This window comes from Molothrus aeneus, chromosome 5 (assembly GCF_037042795.1).
Source record: "Molothrus aeneus isolate 106 chromosome 5, BPBGC_Maene_1.0, whole genome shotgun sequence".
Taxonomy (NCBI): Eukaryota; Metazoa; Chordata; class Aves; order Passeriformes; family Icteridae; genus Molothrus; species Molothrus aeneus.
In genome coordinates, this window is record NC_089650.1 from 40,054,806 (window position 1) to 40,064,604 (window position 9,799).

Here is a 9,799-nt window from a genome sequence, read left to right on the forward strand (position 1 = left end):
TAACCAGTTATGTTGCTGTCTTGGAGGAATTCATGCAGGAGATGAAGTATTCCCCTGTGCAGAAAGCAACCATCACTGTACTTCTGTTTTAGGCATCGGTGGCCACAGAGAAAAGGATGCCCTTTTCAGCCCACTGCTCAGTTGTTTCCTCGATCACAAGAGGAAGCAAAGCAATGCCAGCAATATAGGAAGGCTTTTGTTTTACCAACATGCCTCGCTTCAGCCAAAGGCAAAACTGAAATATAACACTAATGAGGATGAATGACTGTGGACAACACTTTGGTGCACTGTTCCTCGTGTGCCACCCACTATCTCATTTTCTCTGTTTTCACGTTTCTGTACAGCAAAACGTTCCCAGGGTTTAGCACTTTGGCGGAGGTGAGTTTTTTGTATGACCCGCTCCGTTTGCGAGGTTTTCCTCCTGACCCTCAGCTGCACCCCTTGGGACGTCCTGCCAGCTGCGGGTACGGCTGATCTCTGAGTCACCATGCATTTGCTTGCAATTACTTGCCACCAAGCAGAAACAGGGGGCACAGCCACCTCCCGGGGGAACACGGCCGCCTCCCACTCTGTTAGCGCCGTCCGCGGTGCCCGGGGAGCGGGGCGGGCCGCAGCCGGTCCGGAGGGAGCTTCGTGCCGTCAGCCTCTTGGCCGCGGTGCCCCCGCCGTGTCTGTCACCCCTCGCCTCTGTCTCAGGGCGGCTGCCGTGTGTGCGCCGGTACCCGGCGGCGTTACCCTGGCACCGCCTGTCTCCGCAGGGAAGGCGCGGTGGCCCCGCTGCAGCGTTTGGGAGCCAGCAGGGACCCCTCGCTGACTGGGGAGGCACACACCGCCAGAGGGCTGCTGTACTCCGTGACCGAGGCTGCACCAGATGGCCGCATGAATGCTACAGCCATTAATTGCCACTACATCTTCTGGGATCACAGCTAGATGCAGGCGCTGTGGGCAACCCCCTCTGGTTCTGTCTGTTTGTTCAGAGGAGTCTTCCTTTGCTCTCTTTGGAGCTGCGTTTTGTTTCCAGAATTTCCCCAGAATCTGCCCATGAATGCTGCTATTTCATTTTGTGTTTGTGGTATCTTAGTGCATAAGGAACTGCAGCTATAACTTCTTCAGGGCAAGCACAAAGTATCCCATTGCTTTTCTACTATACCTGGCGCATCAGGGACCAGAAGTGAATTGTGAACACTCACAAGTACAGCCGCCATCTACCCGACAGGAGATATCGGAGGATATTTGCAGTTACAGGCGTGTAACTAAAATGTTGTTTCTCTAGTCTGCATAAATGCTTCTTTGACATCTTTCTCTGCTAGGTTTCTCAAGCCCAAATTTAGTATCATTATTAAATGATCATCAGCATTTTACTCCTTATTCTTGCTTGCCTGAGCTCTTGCTACTGTCAGCAACCATCAAGATCATGGAAGGCCAGAAAAGAGCATTTAGTGGTAAAAATGTCAAGAATATTAAAAATAAATCCATGTTGATTATATCTACTTGTTCAACTGTCTCAGGCTCTGAATGCAAAGAAGTTTTCTTTTATGCACAGCCAGCAGCACCACCCTGCTGCTAGGAAAATGTGATTTCCTTAAAATATCTGAGAGCTTTCATATTTTTATTTGCAATGGAGTTTGTAATCATTACTGTAAAACCCAAGACCTGTATCAGCATGTGGAATGGGAAAGAGACTTATTGCTACTCCCTACTCAGCCCTTAGACTGAAATGCTATTTGGACCAGAATTCTGACTTACTTTTCACACACTTTTTCTTTAGGAGTTTCTATTGAAATCAGTGAAGCCATTACAGATATAAAAGGGCATTGAAAATGAATAAAAATTCTAGATTTTATGGGACACATATGAAAGCCCTCAGAAATCAGTAAGAAGTATTATGTGAATGTAAAATCTGGCATAGGCCCTGCAGTTAAATGAGCTGATCAATATCAATGCCCCTCTTCAGTGTTAAGCAATATTCTGCAGGTAGGTATGTATGTAGAAATGGGGGAAAACATTTTCTTTAGGGAAAAACATACTTTATTGATAGTATACAGATGTACCACGGTTTAACAGATTGAATCTTATTTTCAACTATGTTGTACCTATGTTTCAGCTTCAGTAAGGCTTTCCATAGGGTCCCACTTGACACCCTTATCTCCAGATTGGAGAGCCATGGGTTTGAAGGCTGGACCATATAGTGGTTAAGAAACTGGCTGGTTGGATGTGTCCAGGAGATTGTGAGCAGTGGTTCTTATGTCCAGGGGGAGGCCAGTGACATGTGGTGTCCACCAAGGTTCTGTGTTGGGACTAGTGCTCTTCATTATTTTCCTTAATGACACAGAGGGTGGCATGGAGTGCATCCTCAGCAAGTTTGCAGATACAAAGCTGAGCAATACAGCTGACACAACAGAAAGAGGGGATGTCATCCAGGGGAACCTGGACAAGCTTAAGAAGTGGGCCCACAAGAACCTCATGAAGACAGTCTGAGATTTGGCATTGTTTACCATATAGAAGAGAAAGCAATAGGGAAATCTCATTGCAGCCATACGTGACTTAAAGATTGCTCATAAAAAAGAGGGAGAGCAACTTTTACATAGATAAGAGTGATAGGATAAGGGGGAATAGTTTTAAATTAAAATAGGAGAGATTTAGATTAGATGTTAGGAAGAAGTTCTTTATTCAAAGGCATGGTGAGGCACTGGAGAGAAGCTGTGGATGGCTCATATCTGGAAGTGTTCAGGACCAGCTTGAGTGGGGCCCTCACCAACCTGATCTAGTGGATGGCATTCCTGCCAGTGGCAGAGTGGGGGTTGGAACTTGATGATCATGAAGGTCCCTTTCAATTCAAGCCATTCTGTAATTCTATGTATTTATCTAAATTGCGAATCAGCCATAGTATAGTCTGCCACAGTGTAACATGCAAGAACATTTATTTATCTAATGCTAGAGCACTCCTTTTTATCGGTGCATTAACTGACATACACACATGAGGCTTTATTTAGTATTTCATCTTCATTGGTCAACTGTGCCACCTTCCAAAGGATTTTAAAAATACTTCCCAATTAAAATTACTGTGAAAGTGATAAATCAGAAGTTCTATTTTTTTTTTTAATCTCTATAAGCATCATGCTGAAGACTACTTGTCAAGGGATTACAAGTTAGCAACTATTTTCTGGCATAATTCTACATTTGAGAATTTTTAAGTAGCTTTGTACTTTATTGGAATCTCTCCTAAAACAGTGAATGAAATCAGAGTCACTCATCATGTTTGCTTCATTACTAATTGATAAACCAGTGCCTTCAGATGATGCCATTCCATTTAATGAATTGCTGATGATCCCCATTGACTGCATCTGTATTGAAAACAGGAAAAGAAGTTCAACTTGTAACTACACACAGAAGAAATATACTACTGCAGAAGACAACTGAGGTGTCACTCCACTGGGCTCTGCTATTCCAGATCTTTCACATATTTACTAAAGATATATGTAAAGATCCTTACATAGAATAACATTGTCTTTTTATCCTTATGGTATCTCTGCAACTTTTAAACTAGACTAAAATTTCTTGATACACTAGTAATGAATACTTCATCTAAGTAGAGGAACCCCTGTTTGGTAATCCTTATTTCCTCTTGAAGTATTATAGCAAATTAGTCTTGAGATTTTTTAGCCATTTATTTTTATGCTTTTTGTGAAGGGAAGATCTTAACATGAGCATCCACCAGTGCTGTTTATTTAACCTGAATTCTACAGATTGTGATCACCTCTCAGAGTGATCACAATCTGTAGAATTCAGGTTAAATAAACAGCTTCACAACAAAAGCAAGTTTAGAATTTTCCTAATTTTAAACAGAAAGACATAGCTGCAAAATATGGAATGCATTAATTTTTGTAATTATATATCTACCCTATGTATAAATATCCATGGTACAGAGAAATCAATACTCCAGAAATTTCCCTCTTAGTACTAGCTTCAAAGGTGCTTTAGAAAAAATAAAGCATGTAAATACACCAAAAGTGTGTAGCTAGTTTAGAGTTTGCTTCAGCTACAGAATGAAGCAAAGGTCAAGCTTTGAGGTTGAACACTTCTGAACTTTAAGGCTATTTTAGCCCAGAACTATGGCTGCATTTGGATGATGGAGTTTCCACTTGTAACTCCAAGTTGCTCTAACCAGGGCTGCATTTTGTAGTAGGGTACTATTTGGCCTATTCTAGTGATGAGCTGCTTACCCTTTTAAAACTTGTATTCCCCACCTGTGTCCATAGAGTTGAAAGGTGATCTACTAGTGTAAGATACTAGCTTATTAATAACTTTATTTTAGTGAAACACACACTCTGGCAGTGTAGCCATTTTAGAGAAGGGGCAGACAGATTTCATTTGCCAAAACCAGAGTTAATTTTAGATATAAATGCACAAAAAATGCAAAGGTCAGGACTTTAGCAAGTAATGAGAAGACAGAAATGGAAATAACAAAAAATTTCATCCAATGATTTATACATAATCTTGCATAATATGGAATGGAGTTCTGAAATTATTTTGTGACTGACATCAGACTTAAGTGATGCTACTGTTGTCTTGAAGAACTTACCCCAGCATAAAATTATTGCCTTAGGAAGGAGCTCTTTGCATCAGACAGCGGTGATACTTGAATTGCTTAGAATTTAAATACAAATAAAACTTGACACAATTATTAAGCATTTGCTATGGCCTAGAAAATAATCTTCTCTCCTGGCCTAGAAAACTGAAGTCATTACTGGCTCATATATGAGGATACAAAAGGCTCTAGCCTTAGTACTTGTGTGTGTTGTTCATACATGTCATATTCATAAAATGTTCCCTCACAGATATGGACTCCTATAATACCATCTACATATCTGCCAATCTATAACTAAGTCACATTCTCTGACGGAAAGATACTTTGTTAAAGTATCTTTGTTGACGTATCTTCAACAAAGTCCTGCATTTTGCCGAATAAGAGCCTCCAAGCCCAAGTAGGAGCAGACATTGCCTCCTCCTCGAAGTCACCCATGCCACATAACTGATATAAATAAAAGCTACATCAAAAATCTTGCCTTTTCTGTTACTTTCTCAACTCCAGTCTTCAGCTCATGTACCATATTGCTGATTTGCTTAGCTTTGCTAAGGCTGTCATCAGGTAGCTCTTGATGGTGCTCAATATGCTGGTTAAAGTGGGACAGTGGTTCTTTCCAGGCTTGCAAAAGTTTCAGTATCACGTGAGTTAGTTCTTCTCTCTTATAAATTGAAACAGTAGAGAACATGTCTGTTACTTTGCAGCAGATCATATGAATACTCTTAGTTTCATTATGAAATCTCAGTGGGATCAAGATTTACATCTGCAGTTTACTACTAAAACACCACTCTGTCACTGGTTATTTGTATCTATATAAATAATAATACCCAGAAGTTGTATTTGTCGTGTTTTCAGCTAACACGAGCAGGGCCATCTTTCTTTGCCCTTCCAGGGGACCTTCTAGAAGGACATTCTGGGGGAAACTCCTCACTCCATCACAACCAAACATCAAAATGTTAGCCTTTGTCTTTGTCTGTCTCCTAGAGGCAAAAGTTTCTCCCACTGGTCTGTCCCCAACATGACAATTTGCTTTTTCTCTATATGAACAAACTCTTCCTACTCTTCTCTAAACTAATAATGATTTTTTTCTCTTTGCCATCACAATGTGATGTAAACAAATTTGCAGTTCTTTTCCCCTTACCTAACTACTGATTCAGAGATTACTGTAATTTCTTTCTCCTGATTGCTTTTTGTACTTTGCAGTGATACTGATTAATGTAACTTCTTTGCCACATACACAAGTATCTAAGTTTCTGTTCCACAGAGTTTGCCTCAACAAAATCAAAGGATGTCTGTCAATCATTCTGATGAAGTACTACTGCAATAGTAGGAGATACTAGTTATTATAACTAGTATTTATGATCAAATTTTAGGTATCACATTTACAGATTTAATTTATAGATTTAAAATTCAACTAATTTAAGATTCAAATGCAATACCTCTCTGATTTGCACCTGTTTGGGGTCAAAACTTAGCAGCCTCTTTCATCCAGATTGTTGATGAAACTCCGGAAGCACAAAAACCTCTCTGCCTATCTCCAGCCCGACTGGAGTGGGGAACTATTACAGCATGATGAATGAGACATTTTGGGGTTCTGACAAGACAGGAGGTGTATTCCCCTTTCTCTAGGGAGGGGAGAAAGTAGGCGGTGTGACCCGCAGAGTCCCCTTCCCGTCCCCAAGCCTGGCGGTACCCTCTTCTGCCCTGTCTCTGTCCGCCGGCTCCGCCGTTCCCTTACCGGGATTTTTTGGGCGTATTCTTTGCCGTTGGGGGTCAGCATCCCCGACGTATGGCACTTCCGAGCGGGCCTTCCCAGCTCGTTGTCACGGGGAGGGAAGTGTTTTTCCTACGGGGGAAGAACACCTAAACGTGCACCGAGAGGCACCGCCACCCCCCTACATCCCCCGCCTTTTCCCCTATCCGCTCCCAGGGCGGCGCAAGCCCCGCTCCGCGGCGGCGGGGCCGGCCCGGCACTCACCAGCTCGGCGTAGAGCGCCGTGGAGAGGCTGTGGATCCTGCCCGAGTGCCGGATCACTCGGTCGAAGAGATCGGCCACGGTCAGGGGGTGACAGCCGGCGTCCCCCGGAGCGCAGACCAGCAGCCACAGCAGCGCCAGCGCCGCAACCGCACCTGCGGAGAGGGCGGCGTTGTCGGGGTATGGAACGTCGGGGTGCGGAATGTCGGGGTGCGCCCCGGCCCAGCCCGACCCCGCCGCCCGCCCCCTCACCTGCCCGCCCCTCCGCCCGGGCCATAGCGCTGCGGAGCCCGTGCCCGGCACGGAGCGGCTGCGATCGGCCGGCGAGGCCCCCGCATCCCCTATATATGCCGGGATCGCACGGCGGTGACGGGTGGCTCCCCTGACGTGCGCAGCCCGCGGGCACCGTGAGTCAGCCCGCCCGGAGCGGCGCTCACGGCTTGGCGGGCGGGCGCGTCCCTTGCACCAGCAGGACCGACTGCCCTCGGCAACCCACCGCGGCCGGCAGAAACGGGACTGACTCCTGGGCTCGGTGCTGGGGCCGTACCGACCCCCACAGCCTGTCACAGCCCTCTCGTGGGCAGAGAGGGGCGGCTCCGGCCCCCGCACAGAAGTGGCGTGGTCCGGTCAATCCCAGCGCATCCGAGGGGGTAAGGGTGGGAGAAAGGAGACTAGGAAAACAAATTGCTTGTGTTCGTGGTAATGGGGGTTTACAAAAGGGCAGGAATGGGCAAAATGAGGGGTAGGAGAGAAGCCTGCTCTGATGACATTCATCTCTTAGCCATCTTTTCAAATCACACTGTTATGATCAGCTCGGCTGCTCCTGCTCCTTTGCAGGTGGTGAGAGATAAGACTGCTGAATAGCTGGTGACTGCATGTTTGGTGGTGCAAATATACCACCAGATGGTTGATGCCATGAAGCTAAGTGCTCAGGTAGTAGTGCAGCAAAGGATTTAGATCAGGATCCCTAATGGGGTGCAAGTCCTGTGGACATGGTTGGTGTCCTCTATTTTGGGGCACAAGATCCTAAGCAACCCTCAGGACATTTAAGAAAAGTTGAGATCCTGGTCATGAGGAAAATTAGTTGACTCTGCCCTTCTTACTGGGATTTTTCACTGCCAAGGGAAAAGTCTACTCAGAAATGAGGATACATGTGACTTGAAATTGCTATCTTTTCTCCCCAGCCATTATGCTGGAGTTATGTATCTGTTTTCTAGCCCCCAAATCCTGATTTCGTTTATGAAAAATGGAAGGAACATACTTCTGCCAGGGTCCCTCTCCCTCTCCTCACCTTTTGAGGGCAGCTGGGTGACTAGAACTCATTCTGGAGGTAGAAGACATGAGTTTGACTAGTTCTTGTCCAAGGTGAAATGGAACTCTGTCACCTATATTCTGTGTGGGTACTTAAAAAACTGGTAGAAAACAAGTAGAGGTAGCTACTTCTCTAGCCAGATCTTAGAAGCAATTGTCTGCCACTGCTTCTGCATAAAATCAAGAGGCATTTCCAAGGGACTCATGTTTAGAAAGGCCGGTAGCCCAATGGGTCTACAGGATAATTTCAACCCCTCCTTTTTTAGAGCTTCTAAAATTAATTTTAAAACCAGTTTCCTAAGATGTGCCTAACAAATAAAATAATGCAGGTGATTTCAGTGTTTAGTGCTGCTGAGCCGGTTCTTACTGGGGACCATACTAATATGGCAATAGCTCTGAGCTCTTTGCTAGCTGATAAACTGCTTAATGGCTTGTGGTCCAGGGGAAGGGTTGGAATATTAATACTAATTCTAATAATTATCATAAAACAAGCAATGATGTGAGGATGCAATATGAGAGGATCTGAAAACCATTTGTAGTCTGCATATGGGAAACATGGATCACTGACTTTTTTTATTGGCCAATAGCCATTTTCTTTTCTTTTTCATGTATTTTGGAGAAATCCTGATATATGCACATCTTAAAAAGTTTCCTTAAAATATTAATTTTTTAAGATTTGAAGGAGCAATGAACTTGAACTCTGGAAAATGTAAATTACTTGAACAGCAACTCTGCCCCTTGCAGCTTGCCAAAGATTTATAGTGCAAGATCAACTGGAGTTCATTATGTATTCAAGAATCTCGCCTGAATTTACATCAAGAAGGAGTAGATGCTGGAATGAAAAGCTTTGTTTCAATCAAATACTGTCTACTATTGATTTGAACCTTTTCCCATAACAACAGGCACATTTTACAGCTCAAGAAGGGACATGTCACACACTTCTGCTCTGAAAGCTGGCAATACAAGCTCTTGAATAAAACAAGATAAAAACTATGTAACCTGAATCTTGAAAGGGAAATTAAACTACCTACTTAGAGAAGTAAACCACTTTCAGAAGGCCGGATCTCAGATCTGTGGTTTTTTTCTGACTTCTGTAAACAGAATTACTTCATGTAGAATTGTTTGACTTTTCTCTTCTCTATAGAAACAGCTGCCCAGTTCATGTCTCCCTGCTTTTGTATAGTAATCATCTTGCTGATTTTGTCTTTATTTGTGTTGCTCTTGATTGTTGCAATCTTAAGACTCCAAAGACACAGACAATAAATACAAAGTAAGTAAAAACACATAGTATTTTCCATTCCATCTATTGATATAGCTGGGAAAATGGAAGCCATGTTTTTAGGAAGTGTGAGCTTATCCAGAGTGAAGCTGAAAAACTGTCTGCTTGATCAACTGTCAATTTTTTTTTAAAAATCAATTGTCCGCAAACCTCATCTTGCTCTGGGTTGTTGTCATATATAGCAAGAGTTCTATTGTCATTATATTGCAAAGGTTCCATATTGCTAGAGTTTCATACCTCCTTGATGTTTCTCACAGGCAGCTCCTCTAGGCACTGCCTCTTCCTTGTCCTCAGAGTAGCCACCAAACTCCAGCCACACCACCCCCAACCAACCAATCCACACTTTTATAACACTCTTCTTATTGGCTACAGGTGTGGCCTGTTAACATCAGGCCTGCTCCTAATATTTAGGAATTGGTCAGCTTCAACTCTTTAGGGGGGTGGTGGTGGTGGTGGTGGTGGTGGTGGTGGTGGTGGTGGTGGTGGTGGTGGTGGTGGTGGTGGTGGTGGTGGTGGTGGTGGTGGTGGTGGTGGTGGTGGTGGTGGTGGTGGTGGTGGTGGTGGTGGTGGTGGTGGTGGTGGTGGTGGTGGTGGTGGTGGTGGTGGTGGTGGTGGTGGTGGTGGTGGTGGTGGTGGTGGTGGTGGTGGT

The 9,799-nt window shown here is 44.2% G+C and overlaps 1 protein-coding gene across 2 annotated transcripts; it reads right to left on the reverse strand.

Annotated features, from left to right (window-relative positions):
- Positions 1-2,644: 2,644 nt before the first annotated feature.
- Positions 2,645-7,010, reverse strand: LOC136556722 (prolactin-like). Of its 2 annotated transcripts, XM_066550090.1 has the most exons (5): positions 6,813-7,010; positions 6,564-6,715; positions 6,324-6,431; positions 5,067-5,246; positions 2,645-3,344 (listed from the first exon to the last, which is right to left on the reverse strand). In XM_066550090.1, exons 1-5 carry the CDS (start codon positions 6,835-6,837, stop codon positions 3,150-3,152), a joined length of 660 nt encoding a protein of 219 aa, XP_066406187.1. In that variant the 5' UTR covers positions 6,838-7,010; the 3' UTR covers positions 2,645-3,149. The 2 variants fall into 2 exon arrangements, with proteins under 2 accessions (XP_066406187.1, XP_066406188.1); XM_066550091.1 differs by lacking the exon at positions 6,324-6,431.
- Between the last annotated feature and the right edge of the window lie 2,789 nt (positions 7,011-9,799).

Bases quoted from the DNA above. Each gene is read 5' to 3' on its own strand.
- LOC136556722 (XM_066550090.1), bottom strand. From the start codon at position 6,837: ATGGCCCGGGCGGAGGGGCGGGCAG. The intron at 6,716-6,812 runs GTGAGGGGGCGG...CCCTCTCCGCAG, and splicing joins CCGGGCGGAGGGGCGGGCAG to GTGCGGTTGCGGCGCTGGCG. The intron at 5,247-6,323 runs GTAAGGGAACGG...TCAATTTATAAG, and splicing joins AATACGCCCAAAAAATCCCG to AGAGAAGAACTAACTCACGT.